Genomic DNA, 26003 nt, shown 5'->3' with positions numbered 1-26003 from the left:
TTCGATCCAGAAGGCTTCATCAGTCAAGGAAACACACAGCACAAAACTGATTCTTCCCCCAGCAGCTTACTCCAAAGTGGAACAAACCAGTTTTGTTGGTGCTAAGTTGGTCTCTTTGGAACGACCCCTCCTCCATTGCCGGCCCTCTTCCTTGTTGACAGTCATGTCAAGCTGGTTGAAAACAACTACGCATTTCTGTTAATACAATGATTGTTCATCTCGGCCTTATTTAAACAAGATTTCAGTCGTTTTCTATGAGCTCCCCTAAACACAGGTATGTGCAGAGAACCATGCACGCTGCAATCGGCAACACACACGTGCAGAAACTCCACTGTTTGTTGTGTGTGTCTGATCACATTTGGTCTTGTTTTCTCCTATGAAAAAGCTCAGTCAGATGTTACAATGATTATTTTTTTTTAAACAGATCAGAATCTCATACTATTAAATTGTTTTTCTTCTAAAATGTGAAATTCACAAGATTTTCTTCAGTTTCTTATCTACTTAAAATCAAGTCTTTCAGATGTCACCTTTAAGTGATCTTGGTTTATATACGCCCATGAAGTGTGGCATGCACATTTCATCACATCTGCTTTAAAGTCAAGGTCACAAATCAAGGTTAAATGTTTTACAAGGTCTTTCCTTGTCCGGGCCACTGCTGCAGCTTGCTGTACAGGTCCTTCTAAAAAAATTAGCATATTGTGATAAAGGTAATTATTTTCCATAATGTAATGATAAAAATGAAACTTTCATATATTTCAGATTCATTGCACACCAACTGAAATATTTCAGGTCTTTAATTGTTTTAATACTGATGATTATGGCATACAGCTCATGAAAACCCAAAATGCCTGTCCCAAAAAATTAGCATATTTCATCCCACCAATGAAAGACAAGTGTTTTTAATACAAAAAACGCCAACCTTCAAATAATCATGTTCAGTTATGCACTCAATACTTGATCAGGAATCCTTTTGCATGAATGACTGCTTCAATGTGGCGTGGCATGGAGGCAATCAGTCTGTGGCACTGCTGAGGTGTTATGGAGGCCCAGGATGCTTTGATAGCGGCCTTAAGCTCATCCAGAGTGTTGGGTCTTGTGTCTCTCAACTTTCTCTTCACAATATCCCACAGGTTCTCTATGGGGTTCAGGTCAGGAGAGTTGGCAGGCCAATTGAGCACAGTAATACCATGGTCAGTAAACCATTTACCAGTGGTTTTGGCACTGTGAGCAGGTGCCAGGTCGTGCTGAAAAATGAAATCTTCATCTCCATAAAGCTTTTCAGCAGATGGAAGCATGAAGTGCTCCAAAATCTCCTGATAGCTAGCTGCATTGACCCTGCCCTTGATAAAACACAGTGGACCAACACCAGCAGATGACATGACACCCCAGTGACTGTGGAAACTTGACACTGGACCTCAAGCAATGTGAATTCTGTCTCTCCTCTCTTCCTCCAGACTCTGGGACCTTGATTTCCAAAGGAAATGCAAAATTTACTGTAATCAGAGAACATAACTTTGGACCACTCAGCAGCAGTCCCAGGCGAGATGCTTCTGACGCACTCTTGTTCAAAAGTGGCTTGACCTGGGGAATGTGGCACCTGTAGCCCATTTCCTGCACACGCCTGTGCACGGTGGCTCTGGATGTTTCTACTCCAGACTCAGTCCACTGCTTCCGCAGGTCCCCCAAGGTCCGGAATCGGTCCTTCTCCACAATCCTCCTCAGGGTCCGGTCACCTCTTCTCGTTGTGCAGCGTTTTCTGCCACACTTTTCCCTTCCCACAGACTTCCCACTGAGGTGCCTTGATACAGCACTCTGGGAACAGCCTATTCGTTCAGCAATTTCTTTCTGTGTCTTACCCTCTTGCTTGAGGGTGTCAATGATGGCCTTCTGGACAGCAGTCAGGTCGGCAGTCTTACCCATGATTGCGGTTTTGAGTAATGAACAAGGCTGGGAGTTTTTAAAAGCCTCAGGAATCTTTTGCAGGTGTTTAGAGTTACGTCGTTGATTCAGATGGTTAGGTTAATAGCTTGTTTAGAGAAACTTTTCCTGATATGCTAATTTTTTGGGACAGGCATTTTGGGTTTTCATGAGCTGTATGCCATAATCATCAGTATTAAAACAATTAAAGACCTGAAATATTTCAGTTGGTGTGCAATGAATCTGAAATATATGAAAGTTTCTTTTTTATCATTACATTATGGAAAATAATGACCTTTATCACAATATGCTAATTTTTTGAGAAGGACCTGTATAGTGGTTTGTCAGCAGGCGTATAATGTGCCATGTGCCGTACTCTTGTGGCAGTGTTGGATGTTTTTTAACACTTACAGGGGTGAAATAATTAGATATTTAGATATTTGAACATGATTTATAGCCATTGTTGTTAGTTACTAGTTATATGTTTATAGCATTAATAAAAAGGTGTAAAATACTTGTCTAAATAGGCATTATATACTTTATTTGTTTGTCAGAATCTCCAGAGACTGAGGCAGCCATGGATTTAGGATCAACTGAAGTGATGGAGTCTGAGGTTCTGTATGACTGTGTGATCTGTGGACAGAGTGGACCCTCCACTGAGGACCGACCCACAGGTTTGGTGGTTCTCCTCCAGGCATCCTCAGGTACTGTCACCTTTCAAACACAATTGCTTTTAATTGTTATCAAGCAAAAATCTCAAAACTCTAGACTTACTTTTTATTATTTATTATTAGCACTGGTGCTTATAATTTCAGGAGTGATTTGCGATAAAAGGGTTACAAAGTTTACAAGACAGTGGTGAGACCATCTGTGTTGTATGGTCTGGAGACAGAGAGATGGACAAAAAAGACCGGAGAAAGAACTGGAAGTGGCAGAAATGAAGATGTTGAGGTTCTCCTTAGGAGTGACAAGAATGGCTAAGATTAGGAATCAGCTCATCAGAGGTACAGCGCAGGTTGAACAACTGGGAGATAAAGTTAGAGAGACCAGACTGAGATGGTTTGGACATGTCCAGAGGAGGGACAGTGGGTTTATTGGTAGAAGGATGTTAGAAATGCAGCTGCCAGGAAAAAGACAGAGGAGATATATGGATGCAGTTAGAGAGGACATGGAGATGGAGGAGGATGACTCCCTGTGGTGATCCCTGAAGAGGGAAAAGCTGAAAGATTTGGTGCTTATAACTTGGGAAAAGATGGATCACCACTTAAATCAATGATAAAGAGAACATATTTATAATTGGAAAAAATGTGTTGATTCCGTTGGCTTTAGAAAAAGATGGCCGTGTCTCTGCTTCCTTCAAATCTGAAGTCAAACTGCCCTTGTTTGTGGGGTTGCTGCCATGTACTTTTTGGAGCTAGAGGCTGTGTCTTCAGGATGTAGGGCTGTACCCTCAGTCCAAAAGTCCATCCCACATACCCTCCAAACTCAACAAAAGGCTGTGACACTGAACGACTGTGTATTATGACACTTTTCTTAAATCTGCAAAGAACTAATTGAAACAGAAATTATTAAACACTTTTAAACTGTACAAGCTTCAAAGTGCTTTGGTTTTTATTGTATTTGTCGAATTTCATTCATTTCTTGGTTGTTTTTATTTTTCAGTTCTTGGACACCGCTGTAAAAATGAACAGCCTAAAAATCTACCAACGAGTGACGAAGAGCATATATACCCTGCAGACACATGCGGCGCCACTAACGATGTCAGGCTCACGCTGATGCAGCAGTTCTTCAAAGACGTATGTTACACGCGGAAAACATTGTCAGAGATTCATGAGACTCCACTTCTATTTTTATTTATATTTTTAATATAATTTACTCCATGGCGTAGAAAAAAGCTGCTTGTTTTCAACTTCACAAAATAACTCAAATGTTCTGTAGGGTAAATGCTTTAGGATCTATTTGTTTTTTTTTCTAGAGTATGTGATTTCTCCTTTGTGAATTCTGCAGAGCTCTTGTCTGCAGTCTTTGTCAATCGGCTGGGATGGAGGCGTCTATGTCCAAACCTGTGGACACACTTTGCATATAGATTGCCATAAGTCCTACATGGAGTCTCTGAGGGTAAGAAATGCCCTGGCCCTAAGAAGAGATTATTTTAGTGATTGTTATAAATTAATCATTTAACTCAATACTGACATGCATATTAATTAAAAAAATGATTTTGCATTTACATTTTTAGCTTTTTCTCATTACAAGTCTCATCTTTTTTACCTTTTTAAATAAATCGAAATATGACTAAGTTAGTGGCATTATTTAAATTTTGGAAATAAATATGTTTTTACTTGTGTAGACACTATTTTATAGCCATTTTAATCATTAGTCCTAAACCTCAAAACATTTACCATAATCGTTCTAGTTGTTATTGAATCAGTTTAAATCAGTTTTGACATTAAACTAAAAATGGCATCTTTTCCCCAGAATGACCAGGTCCTCCAGGGTTTCTCTGTTGACAAAGGTGAGTTTACATGCCCACTGTGCCGACAGTTTGCCAATAGTGTCCTTCCATGTCGCCCTGGCCGTGGCACAGAAGCCGGTGCATGGCACTCACCCACAAACAAAATGACGACCGTACTTGTAAAAGAGGTGGAAGACCTGCAGGAGAAACTTGGCCTATTCCCAGTAAGTTTTATAGCAAAACATTTATAATTTAAGTCAATTTTTAATGTCTATTCTGGATTGAAAACATCAAAATTGCATAATATTTTTTCTTGTTTTCAAAGACCGAGTCCAACTTCAGTAAAGAGATGGAGTTGTTAATTAAAGACATCAAGAACACCACTCAGAAAAAATACATGGACTATGGCAAGAACCCAGGTTCCCCTGACAACGACTTCCTCTTCATGTATTCAGTGGCAAGGTAAGAGCAGATTCTCTGTAAATGTTGCAAAATGGGTCCGAACGCATGGTTTACAATTTACACTTTACTTTTAGAGGTGTTTGCAGGGATCATCGGGCTGTAATTGTATATTGACAAATGGTCATTTTCGTTTAAGCTGGTACTGATTTATTGAGTGTCTCCATGTCATATTTAAGGCAGCTTCACTGAGATGTTGGGTGTAACAGCTTCCGCAGGGTTTTACTAAGACAAACTCGTTACGTTAGTTGCTTTTCTTGACAGTGTGATGCATCTGGAACATCTGACAGCTCTGGGTTTTCTGCGTTAGGGGTGCAAAGTCTGTGATTAACACCAGACTAACTCTTCGGTTTAGTTCAAGCAGTTACGATTTCAGTTTTCATTTTTAGAACCAAATCTTCCGAGAGTGGTATTTCGCTGTAAATTCTTCGTCTTCGTGAAACGGATCTTTGTTTTACAACCTGTTGCCGTTTGGTGTGCGCTGAAAGTTGTCACGTCGGTGTCTGAGGACGTGGCGCTCTGCAGGAAAGAGCAGATTCACTCGCTGTCTGAAGAGAATGGAGTCCGAGTATCTGCACAGATTTAGGCTTTTGTTGTAAAAAGAAAAGGGATATATGGCAAAATTAAAGTCTTTTATTGAGCTATAATTCAACCATCAGTTTTGTGTGTAGTAACAAACCGTAAAAGTTTGTTGATACATGTTGGCATTTGTTGCAGATTTTATGCTCAATATTTAGAGATTTTAGAAAGGGGGAGCGTAGTGGTGCCGAGGCTAGAGAAGTCAACCTGTCATCGTACGATTGTCGTTTCAAATCCCCCTGCAGACCGTGACATCAAAATGTGGGTGTAGAAGGTGAAGCACCCACATTTGCCTCCACCCTCATTTGCCCCACCCTGAGCCCTTGAGCAAGGCCCTTTTACACTGCATTATTAGACCATCACACACTAGTAACTGTCAAGAACAGAGGAATAAATGCCTTCTTCCTATTTTCTGTGTTGACACAACTTCTGAACTTTAAAAATCAACTATTAATACAATAAAACTTTATTTATAAAGCACTTTACAAACAACTCCATTGGCCAAAGTGCTGTACACTAACACAAACCACTAAAACTAAAATTCATTTAACCTTTATTTATACAGGTTAATCCCATTGAGCCTCTGGGACTCTTTTACAATAGAGACCTGATTTTAACTAAGATTTGGATTTTTTTTAAAAATCAACAGATACCATCAACTACCAAATCATAAAACAACAAACAGTAAAACAAACAACTTTAAAACAGTAAAACCAACATTTCAAGCTGAGTTAAAAGCCAAAGATAAAAAAAAAGTGTCTTCAGACAAGATTTAAAAACGGGAAGATGTCTGTCGTAGATGTCTGCCAGATCTACGTTATAGAAAACATTTAAAAAGGCGGCATTGTCCTCTTTTTGTTGTTGTTTTTCAAGTGGAATTTAAATGTATTATTTGTGTTTGTGCATATAATTAAAATAAATGTACAGACCATATCATGCAGATCACTTTTTGCATCTAAATGAAATTTAGCATCTTTTTACTAGAATTTACATTTAATCACTTTCTGCCTGTCACAAACTTCTTGATTATAAATCAGTATAAGTAAAAACTCAGTTTAAACAAGTGTCTGCCAGATGTCCACAATATAACAATTTACACAATACAGGAGGTGGTGTGTCTTGTGTCCGTGCACATTAACACACAAACAATTCGTTCTTCCCAGGTCAGCAGCACATTAGGACCAGGCCAAGTTTTACACAGTTTGCACCTGACCCATGTCAGTTAAAGCCGCGCTGCATTGTGTCATGAAATGGAAGTATGCAACAAAAAAAAAAATGTTACTAAACCTTGGTTTGCCTTGACTTCTAAAATCTGATTCAGCATTCGGTCTTTATCTCTCATTGTCTTTCAAATGAACTTTCTTGATATTACTTAGAAAACTTGCCTGAACTTACTATTTGCATTTATGCTGGATGGTTGTTTATACATTTCTTCTATTATTTGTTATTTAGGCCTCTTTATTTTTTTATTTTTACCGATTTAGATGTATATTTGATTAAAGCAAATTGGAAATAAAAAAAAAGCAATGTCTTGCCATCATGGTGATGGATAAATTTCAATGAGCAGCTTCCACAAAAGGAGGATAAACTGCAACTATGCTTTAAGATTTTTCCATTTTAATTGAATGTCACTCTTCAGCCTCATAACACCAAATAGATCCCAAAGCAAAAAAAATTACACACACCTTTCTGAAGTGTTTCTATCTTGTTAGCATACTGGTCCCAGGTAAGAGAAATGACAACCCCCCTCCGCCCCCCCAATCACCTTGAGGTCTCTTAATTCACATCATCTCCTTTAAAACTTTGCCATTTTTGTGGTGTAATCATTCAGACCTTTTGCCCACCCACTGCTGTAGTTCTTTCAGCCCTCCGCCCTAAACAGAATGATCCCTTAAGAGCGTCTGGATGCCTGTTGGCTCTCTGGAGTTCAATGAACAGCGCAAATTGCCCGAGGAGTGGAAAATTCTTCTGTCACATGGGTGCTCTTATCAGCAAAAGCCAGATGGAGCTTCATTCACCATGGTTGCATTATCTATGTGAAATTGCTTTTTCTTCCTGAAAACTCAGGGATTGGCCCCCTCCGTTCTGGCCCATTGGAAAAAATGGCCAGAGGTAAAAAAAAAAAAAAAACAGGCCCAGATCATTCCCACTTTTAGCAATGCTTATCTGTTTTACCATCTTTGTGTTTGTGTGCTTAGAAGGTTTATTTTTATCTTCTCACATATTTTAATTAGAGTTCAAATTCAGACAAGAAATACTTGTTTCTCTTATTCACGGGAAATACACATTGGAGATTATGCATAACTTATGGTTGTAAATTATTTTTTTGCTTGTGAAAAATTGTCCCTGAAAAACTGTCATCTTTTAATTTTTAATTGAATTAGTACTACAGAACAAGCCCAATAAATAACAAATGGTTTGACGAGACTGAGTCTGTCATCTTTTTAATCAAATTACTAAAAATGGCAGGCATCATAACCAAAAACTGAATCTGACAACTAATTATACATCTTTTGCGTACAGTCACACTTTGCAGTTGTTCTTTAGGACTATAGCATCAGTGATGGGAATTGTTTTCTTGAAAAATTCTTCTTTAAGTGCTTCCATTTTCCTTAACCAGTCATTATAACTGTATTTATTTTTACTGTAGTTTATTGTTGTCATTGTTCGCTGTTATTGTTCTATGTATTTTATATGTTCTGTCTGGACCAGGTCCTTCTTGTAAATGAGTTCTTGTGGCTCAGTGAGGCTAGCCGGTATAAATAAAGGTTGAATAAAAAAATGACTGTCAGATATACCAACTTTTCAACAATACTGTATTTAGATTTTCTGTGAGCAACATCTTTGAGTAGGATGGTGTGGTCTAAGCCTGAGACATCATTGAATGAAGGTGTCTGTCAGTGCTGATCTCACCCAGATTAAATTGAACAACTGTGAGTAACCAACCAATCCAGACAGATTTATGTGAAATCTGTCAGAGATCTAACAATATAGAGAAGGCTATAAACATAAGTTTGGGTCATGTTTACGGTTTTAAAGTCCTACAAGCTACGATGAGCTATCAAAAAACAATTTCAGCACAAAGAGGATGATTTGGATAACAGACTTGACTTCATTTCACTCTTTTGGAGAACAGCTAGGAGTGAGCATCAATCATATAGGATGTGCTCAACCAGGGCTATTCACTATTCGCTACTCATTTAATGACTAATATACAAATACACGAAAAATAACATTTTAAAAATATTTTAAACTGAATTGTTTTTTAACCATCACAGAAAAATCTAAATGCTATAAAAATTTTATGGATTGGAAAACTGAATGAAATTTACAAAGTAGGATCTGGAAGGAAGGACTTATTGGATTGAAGGTGGAGATGATCTTCTGGAAGCCTTCATCTTCCACCACGGACAGCGGCTGCATGTGTGTGATGATCATGTTTAAAATGCTGTTTGTGAACTCAGCTGCTGCACAACCCAACATCCTGGATTAATATTGTTAAGGGGTAATCTACACTTTCTGATGACCCTGCTGCAATCAAAGTAACATTAGTGTCAGTTGTATTTAATTTATGCATTTTAAGCTTTTATTTATGTGTGAGGTTTGAGGATGCTTTAATTAAAATCCTCTGTCGCTGAATTATTCTTAACCATCACAGAAAAATAAATGCTGTAAAATAATTTTTATGGATTGGAAAACTGAATGGAATATTTATGTTAGAAATTGAGTAAGTAAGATAGAGAATGTAAAGTTTGAGTTTGTACATTGAGTTCTGCAGACTGTATTATTATTTAGTCTTGATTGCTTAGCTATAAAACAAATATGACGGTAGTAATAAATGCAGATTAATCCCAGTTTTCAAAGTTATAAATGGCAGTAGCAAGAAGAAAACCAATACTACTAACTTGTGTAAATGCATTTACATTTTGAAGTTATATTAATTAATATTAATTAAATATTCACCCTAAATATCACATTTATGTCAGGATGGAAGTACAGCAATAAATAAATGCGTTTCAGCTCATGCCGTCCATCTGTTGCTGCTTTAATCATTAACAAACTTGCATTAAGTCCTGCATATATATATTTTTCTCACACAACTTACAGATAACACCCTGCCAGGTAGCCACTATGATTAGTCGGTAGCTGTAACGTTAGCAAAAAATATGCCTCATTTAACATCTATAATAGATTATCACACATTTAGATTAACGTATTTTGCAAAGAGAACATAAACGATGCCTGCCTGTTGGCAGCTGCGGATGAGTTCGATGCATACAGCCGTGGGCGTTTTCAGATGCTGCAACATGGATGACGTGCTGTTGTGGTACACCAGTTCAGCTTTGCAGTGGATGCATTCCGCTGTGTTGTCTTTTCTGTTTAGCCTAAAATGTTCCCAAACTTTTGACAGTTTTTGTCGTTTTCGGGGCTCTTCTTCTAAGCATTCTCAGTTTCCCTCCATAGCTACAAAACTTAGCACCTGGCGTTAGCAGAAGCAGTGGCGTTGCGCAACACAAAAACCTTCTGGTTAGACTAGGCCTGTCACGATAACAAATTTTGTTGGGCGATTAATTGTCTGAGAAATGATTGTGTTAAACGATAATATTGTTTGAAATTTGACAATAATTATCAATTATTGTCAAATTTAAGAAGAAATGTTGATTTATTTTGCATGTAGTACCTTTTTTGACAACCAGATGGCAGTATAAAACGGTTTGAACCGACAGATGGATAGTGAGGGAGCGAGCAGTGTGTCTCTAAGAAAAATGGGAGGGAGGCCCCTTTACGTGACATGGGCTGTCTCTCCTTCCTTGTTTTCAGTTCTCAAAATGGCGGACGCTCGGTGTGGTTTGAGCTCTTTAGCATAGCATTTTTCACACAAAGCTTTTAATAAATAATCAGTAAACAAGTTCTCAGCTTCAACAACTTTTTACACAAAGGCACAGGTTTCAATGTGAATTTTGGAGCTTTGACAAGACGGAGGTTTATTTTTCCCAGAGGTCGGCCTGTTGGTTTAGCTGGTAGCTTAGCTTGTCAGCTTGGCTGCTTTTAGCAAAGAGAGAAGGAAAGAGAAGAAACAATAAAGCCGATAAATGAAAATGAGGTCGATAATTTTCATTTATCATGCGATTAATTGATTTATTGTTTATTGAAGCTTCAAGGCAGATAAATTTGCCTGGAGGAGTTTTAGTAATCGAGGTACTCGTATTATTCGAGGAATTGTTTCAGCCCTATTGTTCACTCAAAAGACATGTTCATTTGAATGAATCGTTTGTGGACGACACACTAATCACCACAGCTTTCCTACTGTGTTGAGCTACACACTGAGCTGCAGATTTTCTAATATGCTCCACTAGTGATTGCCAACAAACGTCTTCTGGTGACAGTTGTAAGAATAATTGCAAATCCATACTTGTGCTGTTTGATGGAGGAAAAATTGAAGCATGCAGGAGAAGAGCATTTATTTGGGAATTCAGCTGAATTTAAGTAAAGTATAAGCACAGAGTTGGGGGGGGGGGGGGGGGGAAGCTAACAAATGGTGATGAGATCAAAAAGAATATTCTTAATATTTTATAATATTTGTATTCACATTATAATAATTGATATTTATAAACTAGTCCAAGCTGTATATTGCCTTCGTTCTGTTTAAAAATACAGAGATGATACTCTACTGCTGTAATTTGTAATTGCTGATGATATTGTCACCACAGGACCAACTTGGAGCTGGAACTTGTGCATCGAGGAGGAAACTTGTGCTCTGGTGGAGCCAGTGCAGCTGCTAAACGCTCATGTCTAAGTGAGTAATTACTCGCTGCACTTTTTTCCATTCCTTTAATACCATGACAAACACAACAGTCTAATAACATTAATAACTGAACCGTTTAGTGGACAAATGATCGGTTCCTTTACCTCAATAATACTCATGCATGTATTTTCTCTTGTATGATAGAAAACAAACATGTATAGTGCAGGAAAGTCTCAGTAAACTGTAATATGTTACACTTTTTGGAAAATTATGACTTGATGTAATGATTGTAGATGACTATCAGTTTTTTTCTTTGGCTTTTCTGTGCAACTTGCTTTCAAACACTTACTTCCATACTTCAGCTTCTTTACCGAGGGCGAGGGGGAATCAACATTGAGTTGATTAGCTATGAATTGTGATGGTAGATGCTGGACAGTGAATGTAGATGAAACAAATTGCTCAAGTGCTGTTTTTAGTTTGTGTGGCAGGTGACGCAGGCTTGGCTACATGGATGCTGTGATCTATACAGAACCTCAAGGGAAAATGTATACATTAGTTGTTAACTAGTGGGGAAAAGTACATTAAAATATTCAGAGGTTTTCAGATGAATCGTTTATTATAAAATTAGATTTGAGAAAGAAAGCAAATTCAACGAGTTAACTCTGAAGAATAATACTCAGCATTTCTTATTGAATTTTTATTTTTTTCAAAGTTGTGGTTGCTGCAGTGAAATGGTCTGTCATCCTCGAGTGGCTGGAAAGAGATTTCACACTGGAGGTTTGCCATCTTTGAGCTACATTAACCGTGTAGCCGTGCTGACAGCCAAATTTACTCAGTTGCAGTGCATTAGTGTTCATTCTTCTTAGGGAAATGGATTTAAAGGAAAAGGCAGACGTTTGCTAACTGTGAAAGCCCACGGGGCTCTTAATACTGCTTCCCTGAAGGCACTTTGTGTGTTAAACCAATGAGGTTACAAGTGACTACAGAAACGAGTTCGCTTCAGTTCCCTTGGTATAAGTTATATCAATTCTAGAACAGCTTTCAAATAGCTTTTCTTCTTTGACTCCAAATATTGAAGTTTGGGAAAATATGGCTGTTGAATGAATGCTAATCTTGGTGACCTCTAAACTGAAGACTTGCTGTAAGTAATGATGACAATTTTATGTGTTGTTTGACCACCTGAGTTTCATATTTAGGCACTTAGTAAACCTACAGTTTACCTACAGCTACAGTGTTAGAACTGGCATCAATTTGATGTCTTAATGAGTAAATGAATGAAAACAAACATAAAGATGGCCATGGTTATAGGTCTTTTGTAGCATTAGAAGCAGAAAAAACAACAGTTGGCCTATTTGGACAGGTTAATTAGACTGAAGTGATTTTATTTTTAATTCCACCAAACATCCTAAGAACAGTAATTAGCTCATGGATGCTGAGATGTCGAGTCATGCCATAACTGAGCTTATATTTACAGTATCTGCTGGTTAAATATAAAAGTCTTCACATTAATCTGAAAGCAAAAATAACATACATTACCATCACATTACTGATGCACTGAATCTTTTTACAAACCTATAATATCATTTATAAATATTATCAGTGGCAGAAGAGACTCTTCTTGGTTATTTTTTCAGACAAGAAAATTGTGAGTTTACTTCAGTGTGGCTTAAAGAAATAGTTTACAACATTTTGGTTTTGTAATAAACACAAAATGTGCATATTTTGAACTGCAAGACATTATAATCAATATACATCTCTTCCTCCCTTTAGTTCTATTCTGTGGTTATTTGCTGGTAAGAGGGAAGTGATGGACAAATGAGTGCTTTGCTTTTTCGTTGCTGTTTTAAATGTGTACCTGTGGAGGGCAGTGTTGCTCTAGGTATTTTCACAAGTCAGAATAAAACCGATTTTAAGACACACTTTTGATGCATTACAGCATTATAATTTACCAAAGCAAAATCAAATAAGATTGATCTATTTCAATAAAGTCTTGGACAGAAAAGTGGAAAATTCACATATCAATAAATGAAGGGTTTAAAAGAATTGCAATGTTTTTTGCTCCAGCTGAAAATATGTTGCATACTATTATAAAATGGTCAGTTTTCCGTTTTTTTATTTATTTGTGCTTGTGCTGTGTTGACACAAATTTTACCCTTGAGGAAGTTTAACTCCAGGTGAAGGCAATTTAAGACTTTGAGGTGTTCTTTTATTAGAAAAGTTGGTGAATAAATGTGGGATTGTGTGTGCACCAGCGGCCCCTCTTCATGTCCCATTAGTTTCACAATGAACAGGTGTAGTTTTACAAAAGAATTGCTCAAGGCAATCGGGCTCAGTCATGAATCCATCTGACCTGGCCTGGTTTTATCTGAGCCAAGCTTCAGCCTGAAGTCACTTTAAGTGCTTTCATCAGTTCACCTACATTGTTTGCTGTTGTCACGAATGAGGCTGTGAATAACACTCGTTTGTTCCTAGAGAAGCTCGTTGTGGCTTAACATGATATGCTGTTTTCACCTCTTTCAGATCAGCTGTTCCACGTGTTGGCCATGCACATGCGACTTTACAGCATTGATTCAGCCTACAACCCATGGACGAAGTTGACTCAGGCTGCAAAAGATAGAGAGATGGAGTGAGTGACTTTCTATCTTAAGCACCTTTGCTAACAATGATTCTATAAGTCGGTGCATACATCGCTCGCAACTGTTCACTTTCTAGTGTCTTTCACTATTTTCTCCTCTCATAAACACACAATCAGGGTGCCACTTTGTTCCCTCTCTAAATGCCACTATTTCCTCCTGCCCCCAACAGCTTTTTCTCCACACAAAGAGAAGCTAAAAACAGTAAAAGGGACCATGCATGGTTTCCATAGATACCAGTAATTGCTGCATCTGGCAAATTACGGGGCGCTCCACGGAGAGCAAAACGAGCCTGTCAGATTCACTGCACTGAGAACAACAGTACCACACCAACACAATGTCTCAGCAACCAACTCTGCTTCTTGCTTCAATAGAAATCTGTATTTCACAAAATCTCCAAAAATACCTACTTCCAGGCACTTTGACTTTTTTTTGTGGATATTTTTAATAACTACTCACTCAATAATATGATGTTTATATTCCAATATGTTGGGATTTCAGGAATGAACTATAACAGAGTAATGAAAAACAGGCACTCAATAAAGGAGGAAAAGCTTAAGCAACCTTTTCTCCTTTTTAGTTTTCTGTTGGACAGCTTCTACACCTGTTACCATTAAAGTGCTTGCAGCTTCTTTATTCTCACTGGACCTTTCGCTGTTTAAAAATACTTTGCTCAAGCTTCAGCAGGGAGCAGTGTCATTAACGCCTTGAGGCAGTCAACCTGATGTGGTCGAGTTAAATAGGACAAAGAGAGATGTTTTTACATACATGCAAAACATTGCTCTGACCTTAGTTTATTTGATCTAAAAATCTAAAGAAGAATCCAGCAGCATCTTTCGCTGTGCAGCTATAAATGTCACGCAGGGTTGAAAGCTCTGTCCTTTAAGGTTTCCTTCCAGTGCACAGACAAATTAACCGCTGAGTGGTTTGGTAATGGAAGGTATTATTCTTTAAGTGCAGTTCCTCTTGTTCAAAACCCACAAAGCCTTTCAAGGGTAGATGGAGATCAGGACATCAACAGAACAAAATAACATGTAAATGGAGATGGTGCACAATATGAATATGTTACTACAAATGCATTAGGGATTTTAGTTAAAGGATGCAAGACACAAGTCCTTTCAAGCTGTGTGTTTGTTACCAAAATTTAAAATGATAAAACACTTCAAAACCTTTGCTCTCAGACATTTAAAAAACATTTTTAATGCATTTTACACAACACGGCTTCATTCCTTTTTGGAGTAAAGTAAGAATATTCTCCAACAGTTTACATCTAGTTTAATAAACAATATTATGATCCTGTAGATATTTTAAACAGTTATCAGAACTTCTTCATATCAAGCCACATTTCTGCATTAATGCTTGCAACATTGCGTTTAAAATGGCCTCTTTGTTTATTGGTCCAATAAACTGCACGAAGCAGAGTAACGCTGGAGAAAATGGGGAAAAAATAGGATGCATCCAATTACAAAACAAAGCAGTAAATTAGACGAATCAATTACGGTTTATGGTTTACCAGATATTTTATAAGACATTAATAAACATCCATTTCTCAGAGCAACCTTCCTTCATTACATATTGGTGTCCTTTATCTGTCTGTACGTTGGTGCAATACGGATATGCAGACAAGCTGAGAGAAGGAAATTTACAGTCAATTTAATTGATCACTTACTCTAAAACATGTCCAGGTATGTTTTAGTTGTGATGATTTTCATGTTTAGGTGTGTCTCTGATTGACTTCCTTCCACAGTTAAAACTACAATCAATACTTACCATTTTTGTAAAATAGGTTTATTTTTTGCTAAAGAAATAACCCAGCTTTCTGCATTTTCTTGGTATTTCATATTATATTCGTTTCTTGTATTTTGTTGTCAGCATAGCTGTTTGGCCTTACTATGATTAAGAGGAAACTTTTTTTTTTTGTAGTGGCTTTGATGAAGAGAGACCTGAGGTCCCCATGCTGTTTCGAGATGTCCCATCCCTCCTCATTATCTTTGTTCTAACTATGCCACAGCCTCTGCGCAAAGGTAAAGTTACTCTTTCAGCATCATGACTCTACAAGAGCAGGGTCCCTCTCAGGAAGCAGCTCCATTATCTGCTTTAATCCAAGCTGAGTGCTAGGAAGAACCTTTTCACATCTCATCTGTGCTCTTGTTGCCGTTTTGGCTTTGAGACTCATGAAAGCATGACACAGATGATGGGAGGGCTGCACCCTCGGCTTGCGTCTTCCATTTCTAGCTTGTCACATTGTTCATTGTAAAAATGTGTCTGTAGGGACAGTTGACAAAATGACCAGAGCAGATGTTGCAAAGGTTTGAAAAAGTCTGCAGCTATATTTTCTAGTTAATACACTCAGCTACCTATTCACTGAAACTATTCTGAGCACCGGAACCAAATATGTCTCTGTAAATAGTTGCCATTTTTCAATCTGTACACTATCAAACCGGCTCATGTTTGTGGCGTCACTCTCTGTTTCTGTGTAGAGCACTTTACCTGTGTGGTCAAGATGCTGTACAACCTTCAGTTCACTCAGGCTTTGGCCACACTGTCTACCAAGCTCAGCTCAGAGGAAAGGCAGGCCTGGGTCACGTCTGGAGCACTTAAAAAGGTAAAACAATAAAATCCCATAACATTAGCTTGAGAGTGGACAGCCAGATCTGCTTGTGCTATTCTTATCAATTGTGTTTTTGACAAGGTTTTACCTGTTTAATAGTAATTTGTCATGCTTCAAATGCTCAACTTCTCTTTCTAAACCAGTGGATTATGCTAATTACCTCCAAAGAAACAGTCTACCACAGTGTAAATTACTGTTTTGCTGAGTTTATTAAACTGTTTAAATGAAGTGATTTCCACAGTCCCTAGCATTAATCTTCATAATGTAAAAATGCTGTACTGCTGAAAAGTTGAATTAGGTTGCCAATGAGGCAATAGAAGACAAACAGCTGAAAATGTTGCTTTTACAGGGTTTAATATCCAAATGGAAATGTGTATATTTTCTTGAAACGTTCGTGTACAACAGCGCTCACAAGCTGCAGTAATATGAGTTTTAAATGCAAAACCAGCTCTTATGTTTGGTTGGATGTAGGTGTAATTAAACTAAGTAGGAGGCATTCTGATAAAGATCAGAGCCCAGAGGAAGGAAAGACTATATAAATCTGTGGCAGACAGCGGACGAGATAAGGCTGCTGTTTTATATTCTGCCACCTTCAGTTTGATAAATGCTTTCAGCTTCTCCTCTGGACAAAATACCTGCCAAATCTAAGGAACACCCATTCAAACCTGAGGAACACGCATCCAGTAATGTCTTTTCTGCTTATCGGTTATCACAAATGAATTGGCCACTTCCTGTCTATTGTATAAAGCAGCGCAATTCTTTCATAGACAATTGAGACTCAAGTGGACAATTCTGATTAGCAGTATTCATTTTTATTAATGGCATTTTGATACTTGTCTATATTTTGTTATCTAGATTTGTGTTTATCATCTTTGAAGGTTTAATTATAAAGGCTCTGCTGGCCGTCTTGTGTTGAGCCAGTAAAAATATAGCCATCAAGCAAAAACATGCAATCATGTAGGTATCTGAAAAATGCTTCAGATTGGTGACAAATTAAAGAAAAACTAATAAATCAGTATAAAAACAGGATCAGTACCTAATTTAGGGCATGCCACACACTGATGTAACAACATGCATCATAAGTTGTTGTGGCCTTCAGCTGTTTGTTGAGCGCCTGTAAAGACATTGAACTGCTGCGTTAGACGACACCCTTCACTGTCACTAAAAATACACAGTGCTTTGTCTTTTGAAAGGATAGTTTGGCTCTTAGAGTTTTACTCTCTTATATAATCCCCGTTTCTGGTCATTCTCGGCTTTGTTCTGTTGATGTGAATGTTTACTGGCTCTGGTACAAGAAGGTGTAGTTCCTGTTTATCATCTACATTTTTATGGGTTGAATTCACCACCAGGGAGAAGGTCTCGCAGCTATCCTGAAGTGTTTCAAATCTGTGGGGATCTTTTCAGAGGAAATATGACTTAATTTAAGTTTAAACTTGCTATTATTCTATCTATTCCTAAATGGAGTAGAGGGTCTTTTAACGTCTTTTAACGGTTATGATGTTTTTAAACTTTTGATTTTTTTTTTTCCCCCTCACAGAAAACTGTAAACTCTGAAAAGTCTTCTGAAGCTCTGCTCAGTCATGTTATCAGCGAGCTCTCAAAGGACAAGAGTGTTTACAAGGTGAACTCTGAAGAATCGACAATGGTGAGATGCTAAGATGACTGTTTAGCCCTTTGGAGCTTTACCGCCATACTGATTACCTCCTTCCTCCTTCCAAGCTTCTCCTCTGCTGCTCTTTTTCATTTTCTCTATAAGTATAAAGCGGCCATTACCCTGAAAGACAATGATCTAATGTCTCTACTAATCTCCAGGGGAGATGTGCATCACTGTATTATCAGTAAGCTGTTAGCTGGTTATTGATCAGGTGTTACTGCTGTTTCTCTCTCTAGCTGAGCTCCAGTGTGTGGTCCCCACAGTCTATTGAGTTCAGCCTCCAGCAGTTCTGTCTGCCCTTCCTTCGCCTCTCCTGCCTTCTGCAGCACCACCTTTATGGAGACACTCTAACTGGCTGTCTGGTATGTCTCATATTAAATGCCACCCTCACCTCTGAACTTCAACTGTACCAAAGCAATAAAAATATGTTTTGAATGCTAAAAACTACATTAAATATTGTCCAGTGGGTTTTGTAAGATATGAGACGTCTCAGTTTTGCTAAGATATCATCAATAATCTGGCATTCGGTTGTGTCCAAAATATAGTTTTGGTTTTTTTTTGCCCTATAAGTCTCAGTTTTTTTGCATAATTTGCATGCCCTGCGACTTATACGCCGAAGCAACGCATTTATGGATTTTTGTTCCCTATATTTATAAACCAATTTTTGGCTGAGATATCTGACTGAAAATATTGAACACTACCATATTCAGCCGTTAGATGGCACTTGAGGAGCATGGCATGCCATTATATCATGTAATAGGTAAAAGTGGCTATTAATGACAGTCTGCTTGCCATAGACTGACACCATCGTCTGCCTGGAGCAAACGTCAAATCAGCTTCATTTTGCTGCGCCGCCCCAGTGAAATGCAGCTAATTTGACCATTGAAGTGCATTTATTAAGTAAAAGTTCAACTGAGACACAACTTTGTTATAAAGTCGAGCTAAAACATAATTGGTTTTGTGATTATCTTGTTAAATTTTGAAGAAATGCACGAGTCGCCATCAGCTCGTTCATGTTTCCGCATATCGGTTTTTGAAAATGCAGCTGATTTGACCATCAAAGTGCATTTATTAAGGAAAAGTTAAACTGAGACACACCTTTACTATAATTTCGAGCAAACAAATAAATGTTTTTAAGTGTTAATTTAGTTAAATTCTTGTTAAAATCCTCCTGTGCTCGCCCAATTGATTTTTGGCACAACACCGACTCACATTTCCTTGTTGTCAGCAGTGATGAACGCGATGCGTCAGTGGTGATGCATAATAGATGCGACGTATACGGCGAAGCGATGTATTTATGGATTTTTTTCCACTTTATTAGACATATTTGGATGATGCGACTGATAGGACGGTGCGACGTGTACGGCGGAGAATACGGTATGTGCCAACAAAGAGTGATCTCATGACCTGTTCTCTTTGCTCGTCTCAGGATGAAGAGGAGTTTTCCTCCCTGGCTGTGTGTGTGGGGCTGCTGCCCTCAGCCCCTCAGCCTTCCAGCGCCGTGCACAGTGCCTCATGTCTGGACTGGCCCGTCAGCGCCTTTGACTTGGTGACGCAGTGGTGTGCTGAGGTCACAGAGCTGACTCTCATGCATCCTGAGCATTCACTGGTAGAGTTTATCAATTTCAGCCAATTTACAAACTTTTTTTTTAATGATTTGTAGCATTTTTTAAAGACAGTAAAGCATATGATCTGCATATTGTAATCTTTGGAACACAAACGAAAATATGTTTTACTTCAAAATAAAAGCACAAGTTTTGCATTAATTCCTGAATAAAAGCCTGAAAAGGCTGCACATAAAGCTCAAGGCAGCTTAAAGTAAGTATAAACTTACCTCTGTCTCCTCCGTAGACCTTGCTGGTCCAAGATCCTCAGTGGGCAGCCCCTCGCCTTCTCCAGCTACCTGACAACTACAACATCATCTTCCAGTACTATCACAGAAAGGCCTGCACTGTCTGCAAAAAGGTGCCAAAGGACCCCGCTCTCTGCCTGGTTTGTGGCGCGTTTGTCTGTCTCAAAGGCGTGTGCTGCAAACAGCAGGGAATCTGTGAATGTGTTTTGGTAAGTTTCTCAAAGTTATTGCAACCGTGCCTTATTTTTTAGATTATTGTTGAGGTTGTCCCTTAAAATCACACTTTTAAAACTTTAAAATGTACTTTTTGGTATTATTGATGGAATCTTAAGAGTTTTTCATGTAGGAAATTAAAACACCTCATTTTCATAGCTAGTGACAAACCGACTCTTAATTTTAAGCTGCATTTGCAGCTCTTTAAAGCCTGCCTGTTTTTTGTCACTTTGAAGCACTCCCGACATTGTGGCGCAGCTACAGGCATCTTTCTGCTGATTAATGCCTCGGTCATCATCATCATCCGTGGACATCGTTTCTGTCTGTGGGGATCCGTTTACCTCGACGCCCACGGAGAGGAAGATCGCGATTTACGGTTTGTTGCGTTTTGAAATTATTTAAACATTTTCCATCTCTAACGTGAGGCTTTTAGAGTTGTTAAATACTCTTTACAGACACGTTGGACCATTCTAAAAAATAATTTAAAAGACATATCGTTCCTTTTTTGTTGTATCTGAACATATTTTGTTACCAATAAAGAAACATTACTTTCTGATAAACTTAGTAATAACAAACTCATGTTTTAATTGGAGAATGGTGCATGGAGAATGATTTAATTAATACAGGCATGTAGCTATTTTACATAATTTGATTGAGTTTTACTTTGTTTAAGCAATACTTGGAGTCCATAATTTAATCTGATTTGATTTTACCGAGTTTGGTGGATAACTTGCATTTCCATACAAGAGAGTTAGCCATTAAGGACAATATTTTTTTTTTATTAATCGTCTGTCGGGAGAAACGGAGGGCCCATTCTGCTTCATTTTTCTGTCTTCTGCCTTCAAAATCCTTAAAATCCTAGTGTGTGCACGTACTACACGACTCCTCTTAAAGATGAGTTTACTTATATCTGAATCGTATCTATTGTTTTCTATTTTAAAACATTTCAAGTTATCACAATAAACACGTGCAGTATATAAACACAACAAAAAAAAATCGTGTCCAAACTAGGGATGCATCGATCCACTTTTTCCACTACCGATACCGATGCCTGGGGTTTAGTATCGGCCAATACTGATCTGATACAAAAAAAACATTGCTGAATTACCGGTAACTTAATTTTTTTTTTTTTTTTTTTTTAAATATACTGAATTACAAATTTATTCAAAACTCTGCACCAGTACAGCACACTTAAACACACCAGTAGCTTCACAAGCTTGGTCAAACATGTAAAACCAACACAACATTAATTTGTTCAGTCAGTGCAGCTATGAGTGTAACATCCAGTGTAAAATAAATAATAATAAAGGTACTGAAACTGACAAAAACAATAGGTTGACAACTTTGGTCAAACAGGAAAAAATAAACTTCAACAAACCTTTCAAATGGTTCAGGAATTCCAAATAATGTAAAATAAATATTAAAAGGAGCTGAAATAAGAGGAAAAAAACAATAGCTTCACTAGCTTGGTTGGCATATATTTAAAATAAACAGCAATCCGCTCATGTCCTTATGGATCGGCATTGTCACAGACACCTGATGAAGAATTTTTTTCGATATCGGTACTGATACTAATATCGGGTGCATCTCTTGTTCACATGCAGCATAAAGTGCTTCTGAAATTAGAATATAGATTGAAACTTGACCCACATGTATTGACAAAAACAGCTCTTTGACTTTTCTTTTCTTCTTTTGTCTCCAGCCGTGGCAAGCCGCTGTTCTTATGTGAAGAGAGATATCGAGTGTTGGAGCAGCAGTGGGTTTCTCACACCTTCGATCACATCAATAAGCGTTGGGGGCCTCACTATAATGGACTCTGAGATCTTCCCAAGTTCATTAAAAGCAAACGACAAAAAAAAAAAAAAACCAAGATGGAGCCTTTTTATTATTATTGTTATTATTATCATTATTATTTTCTTGTGTCTGCCTTGATACAAATATCTGAGAAATTTTAACTTAATAAACTCAAAGATCCCGTGAGGCTTTGGTTTATGTGACGTTTGGTGTACAGTCCTGCCTAAAAGGTGAGCACTCAAATATTTTCAAGTGATTGTTGTGTAGTTTTGACAGGGAAAAGCACAATCTGGTAGAGTTTAAGAAGGATACAAAAGCACAACCTTACTCAGTTATTCAATTGGCTTCACTTGGAGCGGGCTATAAAATATATCATTTTTATTTTGGTTATTAAAAAAAACAACAAATATATGTCAACCATTGAGAGTCCGAGTTGTTTACTTTTTTTTTTTTTTTGCACCATTTCTGATCATGTTACTGCATATCCCTTTTATTTATCAAATTGTGTTCTGCTGTGCTGGCGTGAGATTTCAGCTCCTGATGAGTGCAACGGTCTTTTTGCGATCTGCACTCGTCGTCTGCCGAAACGTGATGGTGAGCAAGACCAAGTCCAAGCATCAACGCACGAGATCTTTTCTTTTTTGCGAACAACCAAAGACTCTTTCTGGGTCTAGTTGCAATCCATCCTCAGGAATTGTACTTTTCTCTTTGTTTTTGCTGTTTAAAATATGTTTTAGATATTTAAATAAATACTGCTGCTCATTGTTCAAGTAAGTAATTTTAACTTTTGTGGACTTTTTATTTCTAAGATTGTGTTTTGAGTTTACAATTGATGGCTGGGAATGTGAAACTCATTTTAATGTTTGAGGAAGTTGCACCCCACTCCAGGACTTTTAATCCCACCCTTTTTGTGCTTTTTTGAAATTTTCTTGAGTGAAGAATATTGTCAAGGGAATTTTGGTAAAGGTTTGTGGATGTTTGTCACTAACTAATGTTAAATTAATGTGTGTGAGTTTGAGAGCTGTTTTTTCTGCTCTGAGAGAAGCATCTGAAACTCTGAGGCTTTCTTGTCTCAAGGCTGGAAAGCCGAGGTCGTCTTGACCTCGCCTCTGTCCAATACAAGACACTTCCTGCCTCGCTGTCCGTCGCAGATACTGACATGGCGCTAAGCATGTAATTTTGTGCATCTGTGAAAAGCTCGTTTTTGTGACCGATCTGCCTTTGCAAGTAAAGACTGGTTAAAAATCTTCTTGTGCCCTCTGAGTGGCTTATTTGAGTAAATAGAGATGATGAAAGGATATTTATCCAACACTATCCGGCTCGAAGGACCAAAATTGTTGGTTAAATAAATATTCATTCATTCAACTTTTATTTAAACAGATAAATCACATTGAGCTGCAAAGACTCATTTACAAGTGATACCTGTTTGGACAGACAAAAAACAGTGGTTAACTGGACACACGTAGGAGTTGGAGGCGAAAAAAATTCCTATCAGACTTTATTTTTTCTTGCCTGAGGGGAAAAAAAACTACTATTAAAAAAACACCTCGCACAAACAAGCACATCCTTTCTTCATTTCTATTTACTCAGATAAGCCACTCTGAGGACACAAAAATATTTTTACCCGTTCTTGCAAGGGCAGATCGGTCATGAAAACAGGCTTTTCACAGATGTACAAAGTTACATGCTTAGCACCTCGTCAGTATCTGCACCGAACAGCGAGGCAGGAAGTGTCTTATATCAGACAGAGGGGAGGTCAAGACGACCTCGACTTTCCAGCCTACAGACGAGGAGAAGGCCTTGGAGTTTATCAGGTGCTCCTCTGAGCAGACAAAACAACTCTCTAACTCGCACACATTAATTTAACATGTTGGTGACAAATGCCCATAAACCTTTGCCAAAGTTCCCTTGACAAATGGATTGAAGTGTCAGCTTTGAAACAACTAGTCCTTCACATAAATTAGGATTCAGCTGAAATTTCTTAAGGGAAATGTCACTGCACAGACGATTCCTGCTTCACTGAGCGCCACGCCTGAGCAAAATGTTACACCAGGTTTGTCCAAGTATCCTCTTAAGATATGAAAGTCGGTGAAACAAAAGTAATTTTTCTATGAGAAGAAATTCTCATCCACACTGTGCTGTGACAGATTAGTTTTTCCTTTTATGCCTTTTTATCAAGTCAACAGTACAGAATAATTAGTTATAATTATCTTTTGCTCATCTAGCTGTGATTTATAGTTGCAGTCTGACGATGCAGGACTATCAGACTTGAGTATCTGTTATACTGTGCATGACATCCTTTAACCATTATTTGTCTTAGCCACTTAATTTTCTGATTATCTTTCTTTCTAGGAGAGGAAATTTCATTCAGTCGTGCCTGCAAAGATGGTTCATTTTATTTTTATTTTTTTAGTGAATAAACCGCACAGATCCGCCATCCCCGCCGTGACTCCACACGACAACTTCCTGCAGTTTTTCCACTTCCCCTGATTTTTTCTTTTCCTTTTTTTAATTGTAGTCCCCACTTTGTAAATGTTCGCAGCCAAGCAGCCAGTGAGTAATGGGTGTCACTTGTTACAGAGAGCTTCTGTGTGTTTTCCTGTGAGTGAAGAAAGAATACAGTACATTACTGTAGGTGCTGACTCAACCTTTGAGTTTGACCAGGAGTTATGACTTGGACATTTATTGCAAAATGTAACATAATTGAATAAAAGATAAGCACTCTGACTTGTGTCTTTTCTTATTGGCTGATGGTTGTCAGTGACATTCAAAGGCATTCGTATAGGGAAAAAATATTTTTATCTGGACCGGTTTAACATAAATGGTTTTCAGACTAATGTTGCCCATCTGCAGTTTAGCCACCTATTTATTTTCTTTACCCACTTCTTCCTTCAGGGTCACATGGAGTTGGTATCACCAGCAGTCGCCGTGCAAGAGGCTGCTTACACCCTGGACAAGTCACCAGTTCATCTCAGGGCTCTGCATTCTGCTAATGCCAAATATGTAATCAATTCTGCTTTTATGATGCAAAAATAGCGCACTTGTCTCCACCAGGGGTCTCAGTTTGTTGATGCGCAACTGAAGTAAGACTTCCAAATAAACCCTGAGCTGGTGCACTAACAAAATGAGCCAATTAAAAATGATGAAACATGAATAAAGTAGAAAGACCAACAGCTGAGGGGATGAGTTCAAAGGGGACCGAGAAGAGGACAGGCATTTTTCTGGTGCCATGTGATTTAGCCTCAGCAGAGTAATTGGTTTGGACTCTGTGGATAACAACTGCCTACTGTTGTGCAAAGCTGCTAATTTCAACCAATCAGGCAACAAGAAAGAGAAACTGGTGAAAAACAGTTTTAGGAACAAGGTTCAGACTGAAGCATGTTGGTACTGCAGACAAACCTCCAGGACTTTTCCACCTTTACTACCTGTGCAGGTATAGGTTCACACAGCTGCTTATCCTCAGACCAGGGAAGACCGTGTAAGGTGATGGTGGCCTACCAGTTCTGCAGGACAGCGTACTCAGGTGTCCGTGCAGTTAATAATTAAAGTCCTTTACCAAGTAATGGGACAAATCACTTTGAATATACTACTGTGGAGGGTAGGCTGCATGTAAAGCTGTTTCATTTGCAACTTTGTATTACCTGTTTCACTTGCCACTTAAAACATTTCCAAAATCTTTTTTTTATTTTTTTTTTTATTTTATTTTTTTTAAGTGTTGCTGAGCCAGAAATCAGGAGGTGAAAACAGAAGTCGTCTTGAGCCGGACTGTCTCTGCTGTGTTGCAGATTTTACAGATGGAAATACACAAGCAGCCATGTCAAGGTAAAAAAAAAATCTGTTTCTTCAGGTTTACTTTTATTGAAGATACTCAGTCTACCTGTTTAACATGTCCAGATGGCTTTATTGTGAAATATTCCCAAAACTTTTAGTTTTAAAGCTTAAAATATTCAGTTTTAAGTCTGTTTTTGTGTTCCACCTTCACAGCAGCACACGGTTTACAAATTTTCTGGGGGAAAAAATGCTAAAGGAAGCAGAAGGTTAAATAAGGTATTTTATATATATATATATATATATATATATATATACACACACA

General features: G+C 38.0%; 1 protein-coding gene across 1 annotated transcript in view; it reads left to right on the top strand.

The window, feature by feature from the left end:
- ubr3 (ubiquitin protein ligase E3 component n-recognin 3) overlaps positions 1–21982 on the top strand; it is a 51171-nt gene extending 29189 nt beyond the window's left edge. Inside the window, exons 25-39 of the mRNA XM_037686957.1 lie at positions 2472–2621; positions 3580–3713; positions 3925–4035; positions 4393–4593; positions 4695–4831; positions 11119–11204; positions 13674–13779; positions 15710–15810; positions 16267–16391; positions 17935–18042; positions 18288–18413; positions 19481–19660; positions 19903–20112; positions 20353–20492; positions 21819–21982. Of these exons, the coding sequence (XP_037542885.1) occupies positions 2472–2621; positions 3580–3713; positions 3925–4035; positions 4393–4593; positions 4695–4831; positions 11119–11204; positions 13674–13779; positions 15710–15810; positions 16267–16391; positions 17935–18042; positions 18288–18413; positions 19481–19660; positions 19903–20112; positions 20353–20492; positions 21819–21936 (2033 nt within the window). The 3' untranslated portion in view covers positions 21937–21982. The remainder of the gene's footprint in view (positions 1–2471; positions 2622–3579; positions 3714–3924; positions 4036–4392; positions 4594–4694; positions 4832–11118; positions 11205–13673; positions 13780–15709; positions 15811–16266; positions 16392–17934; positions 18043–18287; positions 18414–19480; positions 19661–19902; positions 20113–20352; positions 20493–21818) is intronic.
- The last annotated feature ends 4021 nt before the right edge of the window (positions 21983–26003 follow it).

Source organism: Nematolebias whitei, chromosome 13 (assembly GCF_014905685.2).
Source record: "Nematolebias whitei isolate Nwh7 chromosome 13, NemWhi1, whole genome shotgun sequence".
NCBI classification, from domain to species: Eukaryota; Metazoa; Chordata; class Actinopteri; order Cyprinodontiformes; family Rivulidae; genus Nematolebias; species Nematolebias whitei.
The sequence above is the reverse complement of the archived record's forward strand: the minus strand, read 5'-3'. Positions and strand labels throughout refer to the sequence as shown.